At 52.4% G+C, this 14,046-nt stretch overlaps 1 protein-coding gene across 1 annotated transcript in view; it reads left to right on the top strand.

Moving 5' to 3' along the window:
* Nucleotides 1-14,046, top strand: part of ATP8B3 (ATPase phospholipid transporting 8B3) — a 44,119-nt gene that overhangs the window by 11,744 nt on the left and 18,329 nt on the right. Inside the window, exons 9-14 of the mRNA XM_084614435.1 lie at nucleotides 886-1,044; nucleotides 3,721-3,809; nucleotides 6,480-6,673; nucleotides 7,978-8,186; nucleotides 10,418-10,446; nucleotides 12,529-12,685. Of these exons, the coding sequence (XP_084470561.1) occupies nucleotides 886-1,044; nucleotides 3,721-3,809; nucleotides 6,480-6,673; nucleotides 7,978-8,186; nucleotides 10,418-10,446; nucleotides 12,529-12,685 (837 nt within the window). The remainder of the gene's footprint in view (nucleotides 1-885; nucleotides 1,045-3,720; nucleotides 3,810-6,479; nucleotides 6,674-7,977; nucleotides 8,187-10,417; nucleotides 10,447-12,528; nucleotides 12,686-14,046) is intronic.

The following is a 14,046-nucleotide window of genomic DNA, read 5'->3' as shown; positions in this document are numbered from 1 at the left end:
TGCATCCCTAGTCTGTATTTGCCACCACCCCTCTCTGGGCTCCCCCAGGTGGCCTGCAGGCCCCTTCCCAGCAAAGTTGCTTTCAGAGGCTGCCGTGAAGGGACCAAATAGATTCCAGGCCAGATAGATGGAAGGGGAGGTTGTGGCCACCTTCAGCATTCTGCCCCTAGGACCACTCTGCCAGGGCCTTAGCCCTGGGGTGAATTTACACCAGTGTAATTGAGATCAGAATCTGACTGATCTATTGTATATTGGGATAAAAACAACCAACCCTTGCCCCTCCCTCCATTCCCCTTCCTCCCCTCAGGACTTAGGTCTGTGTTCTCAAGGATTGTCCTCAGCCGTGTCTCCAGCTCCCTGCTCTCCATTCTTGCCCATGCTTCCACCAAGCAGCTATCAATGGCTTGAGGGTCAGGACTCCCTAGGTTCTATTCCCAGCTGCCCCACTTTCTGGGCTGGACACAGGGCTGCTCATTCGATCGTGCTGGGCCTCACTTTGCCCAGCCATGCAATGCGCAGGGTGATGCTGAACTACCCCAAAGCTGGGGCTCTGAGGATGAAGGGGTTAACGTTCAACCATAAAGCCCTCCTTCATTGCTCCCCAGGGAGGTCACTGGGCTAGCTCATCCCATGTCCATCCCCCAACCCACCATCCCTTGGCATATCTCTCTCAGGTCACAGTGGCCTCCTGCGATTCCCTGACGAACCCTGGGCAAGCCCCGTCTCTCCCTGGTCTGCGTTTCTTCCACAGAAGCTGTGTCAGCTTCCCCGATGAGGCAGGAGGGGCGGAAGGGGGTGAAGGATGGGAGGAGGGACCCCCTCTCTGCAGTCTCTCCCCAGAAAGCCAAGGGGTGATTCAGACCCTCCTTGCTGTTGGCATCCCAGGGAAAGTGACCTGCGAGGAGCCCAACAGCCGCATGCACAGCTTCATCGGCACACTGGAGTGGAGGGGGGAGAAGTACTCACTGGACAGTGAGAAGATCTTGCTGCGAGGCTGCAGGATACGCAACACCGAGACCTGCTACGGCCTCGTTATCTATGCGGGTGAGTGCCAACGGCTGCCAGGAGGAGGCAGGGACGAAAAGACGCAGGGACACAAGGGGCCAGATCCCCAGCTGGGGTAAATCAGCTGTAGCACCATTGAAATCAATTCAGCACAGCTCCCTTGAAGTTAATGGGAGCTCTGCTGATTTATGCTGGAGGAGGCTCTGGCCTGGTGGGCCAAACGGACACGTGGGGCTGCTGCCGGCGAGCAGGGTGACGGTGTCATGCCCCTCAGCCAGCCTTCACCTGCCTTAACCCATCCCGGCTGAAGCTGCTCCGTGTACCTGAGTACGGAGACTGGCCCAGTGGGAAGCAGGCCGCCACCCAAAGGGCAGGGCAAGCTGCTCACTGGATGGGCGCGGCAGGAGGCCTGGTTCTCTTCCACGTGCATTAGGTGTAACTGGCCAGGTGCACTATGGTGTTGGGGGATGGGTTGCCTCCCTGTGAAGCCTCAAGAATAGACCACTGCTGGAGGGAGGAGAGGGGATGCTGGACTTGAAATAACGATCAGCCCCAGGTACAGCACAGCCTCTGTGTTTAACCCATCAGTAAAACGTCACTCCTTTTCATACGGTGTCAGCACCGATCACAGCCCAGTTCACAGATCACCCCATGTATGACGTCCACACATGCCTAGGAGTTGCCAGACCATTGCACAATGTGGGTATTCCTTCCTGATGCCTAGCTTATGCTTGTAAAAAGAGTAACTGCAGGTGCTGTTCTGACTCATTTGAGCAGCATTGTTGGTCATGCAAACAAACACCTGCAGATTCACTGCTTAGATTCACATTCTCAGGCTCTCTTCAGATTTTCCCTTACAGTGAAGGACTTAGGAAACTCAATCTGTTTGTCATGGAGAAGGTTAAGAGGTGACTTGATCCTGGTCTATAGGTACCTACAAGAGAAGATGTCTGACAGTAGAGGGCTGCTTTTGTGTAGCAGACAAAGGCATGACCAGATCCAGTGGCTGGTAGCTGGTGTGAAATCAATTCAGGCTAGAAATAAGGCACATTTTGAGTGTAATTTACCATTGGGACTGCTGACCATGGGATGCAATGGCGTCTCCATGACAGAGTCTTTAAAGCAAGATTAGGCGTCTTTCCAAAAATATGCTGGAGCTCAACCACAAGATATGGGCTTGGTGCAGAAATTACAGATGGGCATTCTATAGCCTGTGTTATGAAGGCGATCAGACTAGAGGACAGAACGGTCCCTCTGGCCTGACTCTGTGAAGATTCTTCAGCCTTTTGGACAGCTCATTAAACCCCTACCATAAGGGCAGAGGACGAGGCGACACCTGGTCTTGTTAATGCTCCTGCCACTGTCCCCGGATGTCAAAAATTCCCAAGGTGGGATTTGAGGGCTCCATGTGTTACAAATTACACCTGGTAGGACATGCATACAACTGCTGCGAATTATACCTGATAGGACACACACACCAGTGCTACGAATTATACCTGATAGGTCACGCACAGTTCGAATCTAGGCCGAGGCACAGAAACAAAGTCCACAACTGCAGAGTTCCCAAAAGACACTAAGTTTATTACGCTCGAGCATGGTGCCCCCCTGCTAGCCAGGGGGGGACCCTGAATACAGATTATACAAAGGTTATATACTTTTTAGCAAAGCATGTTGGCCTCGTGCATCGGAAACCTTAGCCAATAAACAAACCCTTGTCTTATCTACCACCTATCCCTGCTTGGTGCATTCCTCGTGCTATACCAGTATGTTAATTACACAGCATGGTCCTAAAGCCATGCATCAGTAACTTTTATTATCAGAATGGGAGGCCTCACATCAAGGCCAAGAGACAGGGAGTTAGAGACTGACAAAAACCAGATATTGGGAGTCAAGGCAGGCTGGAGACAAGGAGGAGGATTTTCACAGGGATTCAGTATCTAAGGATCACTCCTCCTGGTGTATAATGTGCTGGCATTTAAACAATGGTGGGCCCCAAACCAAAATGGAGTCACATGTGCTAACTTTTCCTTAACACATGTGGCCTGAGGTTTCCAACTCTGTAGCTCTTTGCTAATTTCGGGGTGAGAACAGTTCTGATCAGTGGCAGGTGTCTACTGCTGGCAACATCAGCCAGCAAGCGATTTCTGTTTATCTAAGCAATACCATTGGCATGGATATACTAGAAATGCTGTCGATTCCTTGGGCCAGATTCTCATTTACATTAAGGCCCCTTTGCACCATTCTGACAGGAATGAAGGAATAAATTACACGTATGCTCTTGGCAAGTTGCCTCTGCAGCCCTTGAATTGCAAAATTGGCCATCCCTGTGCAAGTGACACTCCTAGAGTTCCCTGCCCCTGGAGCTCTCAAAGGGCTACACATAATTATACCCTGTTTATAGATGGGGAAACCAAGGCACAAAGGTGAATTGAATTGCTCAAGATCACAAAGTAGGTCGGAGGCAGAGCTGGGAATGGAACCTAGGAGGCCCCTGGTCTAACCACTAGACCACGCTGTGGGATGGTGGAACAGGCTTCCTTGGAATGAGTTCCTATCACAGTGTGATGACACCAACATCATGGGGCATGAGAGACATTTCTCCCCAGTCTGGAGAGCAAAGTGGGTGTGATGCAGCCAGCATGATTCTCCAGCAGCTAAACAATTGCCAGGGTCAGGTGTTTTTCTGTTTTCCTTTTTAAAATGTGTCTTATCCAGGATTGGATTCCAAAATTATGAAAAACTGTGGGAAGATCAAGATGAAGAAAACCAAGCTGGACCGCTTGATGGACAGACTGGTGATCGTAGTAAGTGCATCCCTTCCACCAGAAATGGGCTGGCCAGCTGAGCTCTCACTGCCTGACCTCTCACTCCACAGGGGTGTAGCTCTGTCTCTGGTTCAGCATGGAGTGGAAGGCAGTTGTGGGACTGGTGTTGAGAGCATTTTATCGGTGGGGGTGTGTGCAGGCCCCGCCTCCGCAACTCCCATTGGCTGCAGTTACTGTCCAATGGGAGCTGCGGAGTCGGCATTCGGGGCGGGGGCAGCGCGCAGAGACACCCCCTCCCTGGGGCCATAGGGCTGTTCCGGCCACTTCTGGGAGTGGCGCAAAGCGAGGCTGGGCAGGAAGCCCCCTTAGCCAGGGGAGGTGCAGGGGCGGCAGGTGGGGCCGGGGGAGAGACCCGGCCCCGAACATTGTGGAGCCAGGCCCCCGGACCCTGAAAATTCCTGGAGCATGGGCACCCCGGGCCCATATAACTCGCCGCCCCTGAGTGCAGCTGGGACACTTGCGTTGCTTTTCGTTCTCAGCAGCGGTCAAAGTGGCACTTTCCCCATGGCCCCTCCCCTCCCACCTTGTCCTGGTGGGCTCTGCCCACCCACTCTGACAGAGAGACCAGCCCCTTTCCCCAGCACTGCAGTTTAAATTAAATAAGAAGACCAGGTCTTAAGCAAGTATAAATCGACCTCGCTCCATTGACGTCAAAGGGGCCAGATTCTCAGCTGGTGGAAATTGACCGTAGCTTCCCTGTAGAGCTGTGCCCGTGTACCCCAGCTGAGGATCTGGCTTGGAGAACGTAGTGTCATGTTCCATTGGCCCTTAGTGTAGAGCCACTAAAAGGTCCTCTGGCTGTAGATTCTAATTTAAACACTAATTCTTGTCCTGCTGTCTTGAAGAACTGTGGCCACATATGTTTGCAGAGGAATCAGCAGGCAGATGGGTGAACGTGGCTGTAGGACCATGGTGCTGATGATGCTGTGTTGATAGCTACAAATGAGCTGTAGCAGTGGCTTGCTAAGCTCCTGCTTTCAGGTGTTTGTAATTTTCCAACCAAATGACCCATCAGGCCTATTTACCTCAACCCTAGAAACAGCAACTATTCCTCGTGGATATCTGGTGAGATACCAGCTGCCCCTGGGGCCTTGTATTGTGTTTATCTCTGAGATAACATGGTCCACGGTTATTTATAGTACCATCTCGGGTGTTCAGCACCATTGTACATCAGAAACGGGAACGAATTAGGTTTTGCCACACAGAGAGTGAGGAATTGACTTGTCCCCAAGGTTTCGAGGGGGACGGGACAAAACCCAGTTCCCCAGAGTCATCTCCCTAGCCACAAGACCATCCTGTCTGCCCTGAAGTCTCTATTTAAAGGCAGCACTCTCAGTTACCCGTTCTAGCTACGATGCCTTGTTGGCTCCGTCCTTCCACCCTCTGTCGGTGGCTCCCACATGATGCTCTGTGGCCCTTTGGGGGGGAGGTCTGTGGATGGTCATGTGGCACCGGCTCCTCCTCCTGCTTTCCAGGTGCATTGAGAGAAACGAAAGGTGCATTAAGTACGTTCCTAACGGTGCTTTGCCACTGGCTGCACCTGCTGCGGGGATGTTATGTGACTATGGATGGGCAGGGGTGGGTCTAAGCCATAGCAATTGGGAAGGGAGGGGCCCATGAGATGTATCTATATTATTATTATTGACTCTGTTATGTGTAATTATTATTACGTTATTATTAATTTTATTCCGGTGGCACCGAGGAGCCCACTCATGAACCAGAGCCCCAGTGTGCTAGGCGCTGTACAGACAGAGGACAAAATGACAGTCACTTCCCCAAAGAGCTTCCCATCTAAGTATAATATGCTCCCCCAGCAGGGCAAAGCTGGAGAACTCAGGCTCTATGTCGAAGGTCTTGTTCACATGGGAACATTTTACCAGTTATCCAGATCTAGTTATACTGGTATAAACCTCCGATGCGTGGACACTCTTATTCCGGTATAAGAGTGGCTCTTTTCGGTTTAGTTTTAAACCCCTTCCCAAGTGACATACAGTAACCTGAAAAAAGGCCCAGAATAAGAGTGTCCACACAAAGGTTATACCAGGATTCATGGTTTCATCCAACTTCTAGTCTGAGCTCCCTGCATAGTTAATTTTCACCCAGAAACCCCTGCACTGAGCCCAAAGACTTTAGTTAGACTAAAGCATTTCAGTCCTCAGGAGCGAGAACAGGAGAGACCAAGGTGCCACCCATGCCCAAGGCCCTGCAATGGCAGGGAATTGATTAGGTGACAGATGCCCAGATGATCCCAAAAGGGGATCCACACTCCTGGCTGCAGAAGAAGGTGAAAAAACCCCAGGCTCGCCACCTGGGGGGAAATTCCTTCCTGACATCGAATCTGGCCATGTATGACCAGGGCATGTGAGCAAGACACACCAGCCGAGGATCTAGTGGTTTAAATTCACACCAAAGAAGGGCCTGTCTGCACCCGTGTAACTACCCTGCTTCACACCAGTGTAGCCCATTGTCTATCCGGGGAGAGCATCAGTTTAGCTACACTGCTACTAAAATGGCTAATGCAGACAGGCCCTCACTCCTGCCTCTCTGGAAGCCTGGGTGGCGCTGCTTGGCCCATGAACCCTCTTGGAGAAAAGCCTGGTGGAATCCTGCACAGTGCCTTGAGAGGTGGATTTCTTCCCCTGCCCCCAGATCTTCGTGATGCTGGTCATTACGTCATTATGTCTCGCCTTTGCCGCTGGATTCTGGGCCGTGAAGTTCCACACGCAGCACAGCTACCTCTCCGCTCTGTATGTCGGCACAAGCCCTGCCACGCAGGCCTTTTTCACCTTCTGGGGCTTCATGATCCTTCTGAGCATCATCATACCGATGTCCATGTACATAACGTAAGATCCTCAGAGTGGATTCTGTGCTGCTTATAAATAGTCGCTGTCTTTTACTTCGCCCTTTTGTCCTCCTGGGTCAGCCTGCCATTCGGTGCAGCGGGGAACATCGGTGCCTCTGGGACTGGGAGTCAGCATGTCAGGGGTCTGTTTTTTACTCGGCCTTGACCTCGAGCAAGTCACTTCTGTTTGCTTATCCGTGGAAGGGGGGTAATATTGACCTAGGTCAGAGGACGGGCTGTGATGCTCAAATTCATTAATGTTAGTAAAGTGCTTTGGGATCCTCAGATGAAAGTCACTAGAGAAGCCACCCAGGAGGCTGTATGGTCTGGAGTTATGGCTAGGCTGGTGGCGATAGCTTGATGACGAAGATAATATTTGGTCACTAAATGTCAGCGTGGTGATTCTGATGAGGCCACAACTGTGAGCCTAAATACAGATAACGTGCTGCACTGTGGATGTGCAAAGCACTTTACAGAAATTAGATACTGAATCCTCCCCTGTCACAGTGAGGTCAGTGTTCTTAACCTCACTTTACAGAATGGGGAAACTGAGGCACACAGGAGAGAAGTGACTTTCCTGAGGCACCAAGTCAGGATTAGCACTCCTGGCTCCCACTCCTTTGCCTGGGCCTCCCTCGGTAATCATTAGTACGGTAACTGGATGTTAGATTGAAGGGTGAGGAGGATCGAATGGGATAGCTGGTTAGGGCTAGGGATAGGAGAGAGTAGACTCTCCCTCCCCCTCTAAACCTGACCTGAGCTTTGGCTGAGTCTGGAGGAGTTTAACATTCTCCTCTGCCCATTACTTTGCACATTCACTCCCCGGGGAAGTAGGAGCGATGAAGATCTTTGGGACATCTCTGTTTCCATCCTGACCAGAGACAGGAATGATTTGAAATCTCTTGCTCACCCAGTGACTTGAGATTGTCAGCCCAGCTAGGAAGACACCAGAGGTCTGATACGTCAGAAGCAGCTTCCAAACTTTTTGGCCCTTACCTGAACCTTCAGACATTTGAGGTTTGTCATCAAGGGCCAGATTTTCAAAGGTGCTCAGTGACAGATGTTCTCAGCACCTTCCATTAGGGGCAGATTTTCAAAAGAGCTTAGCCCCCAACCTGCTCCCAACCCAGAATGCCGAGCCATGAAATTCTGACCCTGAGTGATCTGCACTGTTTTGGATTTTAGCAGGCTCCGAGCTGTAAGACAAAGAGAAAGGGCGGGGGGTGTCAGATTCCCAAATGCCCCTAGCTCTGTGGCTAAAATAACTATCATGCCTGTTGTGTCTCTTTCCCCTGGGTCTCCTAGGTTTGAATTCATCTACATGGTGAACAGCTGTTTTATTGACTGGGACCTGGAGATGTACTACCCTGCGAAGGACACTCCAGCAAAAGCCAGGAGCACCAGCCTCAATGACCAGCTTGGCCAGATTGAGTACATCTTTTCGGACAAGACGGGCACCTTGACGCAGAACATTATGACCTTCAAGAAATGTTGCATCAACGGGATCACCTATGGTACCTCTGAGTGGAAGCAGGTTTCTATAGGTTCTTGGGGGAGGCTGACCTTGAATAGTTGTGGGGTGCACTGCAGGACACCTGGGTTCTATTTCTTGTTCTGCTACAGACCCGCTGTGCAACCCATAGCAAGTAATTTAATCCAGTTCATTAATTTTAGCAAGGTGCATTGAGGTCCTCAAGTAGCAGGTGCTGTAGAAATTCAGCATGCAGTTATGTCAGATGTCGTTGGGCAGCTGGTTTGCTGGGGCTGCTGCTTTTCATGCTGGTCAGTATTGTCCCATTGTTTGCTCATGATCTTCCTAACTGCGTGGTGCATCTGTGGCTTAGGGTGACCATACGTTCCGTGTTGGCCGGGACAGACCCTTTTTAAAGCCCTGACTTGGCTGTCCCGACTTTTTTGGCAACAGTGGGCATTTTTCCTGTTTGCTCTTGCCAACTACGGGACAAAGGCACATTTGTCAAAAAAGCGGGGTGTGGAGGAACGTGCAGGGGGACGGAGCGGCGATGCCAGCCCCTCGTGGTGGGGAGGCAGGGCTCGGGCGAGCAGCAATGCCCGCCCTGCATGGGGAAAGGAAGGTCAAGGCTTGGGCCAGCCCCACATGGGCTGGGGAATGTCTGTCAGCATACAGTCGCTAGAGAGGGCCCAAGCCCCGAAGCTCTGCCTAGGATCCACCTCAGCACCTCCCTCAGAGAGAGGGGAGCAGGGGTACGTTTCGGATTTGAACTTCCTGTCAGACCCATCAGCAACTGGCTGCTCTCCGTTCTGGCACAGCAGCCTTCGGCTGGCCTAGTGACACTCGATGAACTGAGGCATGACGTGTGACCTGATTAGGGCAGGCTGCGGGGAAGGTGGCAGGCAAAGGTGCTCATTGAAAAAGGAGGTAGGCCCACTGGGAGCTGAATAGAGCTGGAAACATATCTTATTTCCCACAAAACATTTTGAGAGGAAATGAATTTTTTCACAGAATTTGGGGAGGGAGGGGGTCATTGAGATCCTGCAAACCCTGTGTTTTTCAGTTCTGGTTTTCGAAAACTCAACAGTTTTTGGGTTTCAGGTTTTTGACGAACTCCCCTCCCCCGGAAATTTCAACAGAAACAGAAATTTCTGCAATTTGCTTGAAAAGGCCTTTTTGGTCAATGTTGTGTCCCTCCCAGCTGGAGTGCTGAGGGGAGTTTAGCACAGAAATGATTGCTTTTTGTAAATTCCTTCCAGCCACCTGCAGCTCTCCTGTGACACTCCAGAATGCATTCATGTGCCTTCCCCTGCTTTACTTCAAGAGCTCTTCTGAAATGTGGCCTGCAAAGGAGGGAAAGAAAAGTGGTTGTTCTTTTATGATGAAGAAGCCCCCCCATTTTCTTTTTTAAAGTTATTTTTATGCTTTTTTTTACCCTTAGAAATATCAGGATTGTCAGGTCTTGTCTCCCCTTGTATTGCTGGATGACTAGTTGGAAGTCTCTCATGGTTTTGGGAGCTTTCTCTGGCTCCACTCTTAATTGATGAGACTTGCAGGGCAGGGAGTATTGAATCTTTAGCATAGAGAGCTTTTCTCCTGACTGCATATAGTGCATTTGTGTTAAAGGTTTGTTGACAAAAACAGACAGGGGGAAAGCCCCAAGTTTCCCAGGGAAAGTAGGTCAGGTGAGAACTGAATTTCTCATGCTAAAAATATGCAAAAAACCCAAACCCAACAAAAAACTTCAACCAACCAACCAAAAACGCCCCTTATTTTTGACCCAATTAAAAAAATCCAAGCGAATAACAGGACAAAGTCCACACATTTTTCCTTTTTCAAGTCACCTTGAAACTCTACAGCTAGTGGGTGGAGCTAAGGGATTGGCTGTTCTTTGGATCCTTCAGCCGGGTATTCGGGAAGGAGATTAAGGAGGAGCTTGGCAGTGAGAAGCCAGAAGAGATCAAGACTCCCACAAGGCAGTGATGAAGGTGGGAGAACTGGGAGGGCAGGTGGCCAGTGCTGGAGAAGATTGTTCTCTAATGAATTAAGGAAAGATTTGCAAAAATGCCTAGTGATTTTTGGGCGCACAACTTGAGATGCCTAAAAGGGCCTGATTTCCAGAGGGTGGACGCAGTTCGTTTTTTGACAGTCAGGTCAAGGTGTCGTCAGCTGGGTCCCCAAAATCACAGGTCACGTTTGACCATCTCGGCCTGAGCACCCGCTAAGAAGCGTTCAGTGCAGACTATTTATTAACTGTTTTTTTTTTCCCAACAGGATCTGCAAATGGTGAAAACAAAGCTCCGGTGCGTAACTATCCGATGCGTAGTTTTAGTAGTTATATGTGCAGAGCCGAGAATCCTCTGCACAGCAGAGCCGTACACTCCTTATTGTGCTAGCTGTTCCTTTGCCCAGTGTTTCACACAGTAACAGCGAGCCATTGTCCACTTCCAGGGAATGGGAGGAAACTGGGCCTGTCAATCTCAGGGGTTATCTCTGAGGATGCTCCTAGCCCAGAGGTGGGCAAACTACGGCCTTCGGGCGACGTCCGGCCCGCAGGACCCTCCTGCCCGGCCCCTGAGCTCCTGGCCCGGGAGGCTCATCCCCCCTCCCGCAGCCTCAGCTCACTGTGCTGCCGGCGCAATGCTCTGGGCTGCGGGGCTGCAAGCTCTTGCCGGGAAGTGCAGCTGCAGAGCCGCGGCCTGACCCGGTGCTCTGTGCTGCACGGTGGCGTGGCTGGCTCCGGCTGGGCGGCATGGCTGCCTGTACCGGTGCCATGCTGCCAGCCACTAGTGCTCCAGGCAGCGTGATAAGGGGGCAGGAAGCAGGGGGGTTGGATAGAGGGGTGGTGGTCAGGGGTGTGGATAGGGGTCGTGGCGGTCAGATGATGGGGAACAGGGAGGTTGAATGGGGGCAGGTGTCCTGGAGGGGCAGTCAAGAAGGAGAGGGGGGTTGGATGGGGCAGTAGGGGGCAGTCAGGGGCAGGGTTTCTGGGGGTGGTCAGGGAGAAGGGGTGATTGGATGGGGCAGGGGTCCCTGGGGGGCAGTCAGGAATGAGAGGAGGGGGTGGCAGGGGGCAGTCAGGGGACAGGGAGGGGGGATGGGGCAGGGGTCCCGGGGGGGGGCATCAGGGGACAAGGAACAGGGGGGGTTGGATGGGGCAGGAGTCCCAGGGGGCTGTCAGGGGGTGAGAAGCAGGGGGGGGTTGGATAGAGGGCGGGGGACGGGCCACATCTGGCTGTTTGGGGAGGCACAGCCTCCCCTAACTGGTATTCCACAAAATTTCAGAAACCCGATGTGGCCCTCAGGCCAGAAAGTTTGTCCGCCCCTGTCCTAGCCCCACATTGGCCAGCACAGGAAATAACTGTCTCCACACACCTGGTTCATCACGTGGGCTGATGGTGGTTTTGGACTGGTCAGTAGTCCTGGGGTGCAGAGAGGGCTTGGAAACGCATAGCCGGTTTGGGGCCTGATTCCCCATCCCCCTGCACCTGGTACAGTCATTTACACCTGTGAAAATGCCCCTCAAATTGTACCAGCTCAGAATGGCAGCGTTTTACACCCATTCTGCGCAGGGGTGAACGATGACACCAGGTGCAAAGCAATGGAGAATGGGGCCCATTGCTGTAAATATCTTCTAATCACAATGTTGTGCTAACCAGCATCACACTTCACAGTAAGGTTCCATTTATTAATGGTTATAAAGGGTTAATAAACAATGAATAGGTGTCATAGGCATGTTACATGTAACAAGCATGAGTAGTGTGGATTATAAAATGGTTATAAACCACAGTTATAAGTTATTGATCAGTTGGGCTCTAGAACGCTTGATTAGTCGGTTATTAAAACCATCTCTTAATCATGTATTAATGCGTTATAAACAGGTCCTTAATATAAAGGGTGAGATACTGGCCTGTTTCGCCCATTAGAGGGGAAATGGATGGTAGGAGACAGGTTGCTAAGGGAGATGGAACCAGTTTAGGGTCCATCTGCACTTGGAGCTGGGCGGGGGGTGGTGGTGATTTCCTGCTCAAAGAGACGTACCTGCATTAGCTCTGATTGAGCCAAGGTGCTGAAACCAGAGTACGGACTCGTTTGCCCCAAGTACGTACCCGTCTGAGACTTCAGGCTCGTGCTCAGCGTGGCTAACCCGTCCCGCTGCTGGAGCTGCCGAAGCTACGCTCCAGTTTTAGGACCTTAGTGCAATCTGGTCTAGCACAGGTGTTTTCTCCTCGGGCTGGGTATCCCAGCCCCAGCTCCTAGTGTAGACAGGCTCTTCCATTTTTCCTTCTGGAGAAAGGTGCTCCCTGCAGTGCTGAGCCGGGTTTGCCTGGCTGTTTGATTTTGCTCCTTCCTCCTATGAACGTCTTGGCCTGCCCCTCTTGCAGAAAGCCAGTATGAGCTGGAACCCCTACGTGGACAGGACGGCTGAGTTTCACGACCCCTCACTCCTGGAGGCCGTCCTGCAGAACGACGATCCGGTGATGAGGGAGTTCCTGAGGCTGTTGGCCCTCTGCCACACCGTCATGGTGGAGGAGAAAGACAGTGAGTTGGGTCTGAAAATGACGCCCTGCTGGCCAGGGAGCACCGCAGAATTCTGACGGGGCCCCAGGCTCTGACCAGGCCTGTCCGTCTGCCCAGACTCAGCCGCTTTCAGCAACCGTGTCCGAAGCCAGAGGCCGGTGCATTTAAAGATGAGCCTGGACTGCGGTCGAGGAGATAATACGTTGGGGCAGGAGCTCGCGTGGCCTTTTGCCTATGTGCAGGATGAGGGGCGGGGGCGGGGGCGGGGAGACAGTCAGCACTGGTGTGAGTGAGTGGCGAGTTCTGATTTGTGCTTGTTTCACACACACCACGCCCCCCATTTTGCACAGATCTAAAGGAAGACCCAGTGTATCCCCTGGATCTTCACCTTAGGCCCATTCCCCCTGTGCACCAGAGCTCTGTGTGGGGTGGGAAGGGGTCATGGGGGGCATGGCTCCAGGTCCAACAGCGCCTGGCCCCAGCTGAGGGCTTAGTGCCTCCTTCGGGATAAGAGATTCCTCAGGGCAGATCAGAGGGGGAATGCTGCCGCAAAGTGGGGGAGGAACGGTGGGAGCCCTCCCCTTGCCTGGGTGGTGGGTGGGCTTTGCCCAGGTTCCTCTGATCGCGGCAGTCACTCATCACCCCCCACACCAAATACGGAATTGATGCCAAGCCTAGCGAAAGGGGAAACCACCAGAGCATTCTCACCCTGGTTGGATTTGATTAGAGCTGGTACTTTCTGTGCACTGTTCCCAAACACACACCGTTCAGCAAGAGCGTGCAAAGGCAGGGGGTGTCTCCAGAGACTTAGAGGGCAGGTGATTCGCCTCGGCTTGCGAAACGGGGCTCTGCTCTGGACTGAGGTTCCTGCTGCGTGGAAGAAAACAACCAACTCTTTTTCTAGCAACAGTCAAGAAAACCCAGACCTTTTCCCCCAAAGCATCACAGCATGGCAGTGTGAAACGGGGTAGTCTGATCTTGGGGTGCAAGGCACATTAACGCTTGGGCGTGGCTCTTGGGCAGGTCACATCTATGCTGGGGGGTGGCGCTGGGTCAGGTCACCTCTATTCTGGGGGGTGGCACTGGGTCAGGTCACCTCTACATTGAGGGGGTGCTGGAGCAGGTCACGTCAATGCTGGGGGTGGTGCTGAGGCAGGTCACGTCTACACTAGGGGGTGGCACTGGTCCAGGTCATGTCAATACTAGCGGGTTGCACCAGCATCAATGTAGCTGCTCCAGTGGCCCAAAGCCTTACGTAGCCTGGGCCAAGGGCCTGCGGGGGCGCTCCTCCGAGCAGCAGGAGCAGCGAGCTTTGACCAGGAAGCAGCACAGTGCCCGGCATGTGCCACGCTGCATTTCTGCCCACCTGAAGCAGGGGATTA

Source organism: Lepidochelys olivacea (assembly GCF_965140295.1).
Source record: "Lepidochelys olivacea isolate rLepOli2 genome assembly, chromosome: 25".
Lineage (NCBI taxonomy): Eukaryota > Metazoa > Chordata > Testudines > Cheloniidae > Lepidochelys > Lepidochelys olivacea.
The sequence above is the reverse complement of the archived record's forward strand: the minus strand, read 5'-3'. Positions and strand labels throughout refer to the sequence as shown.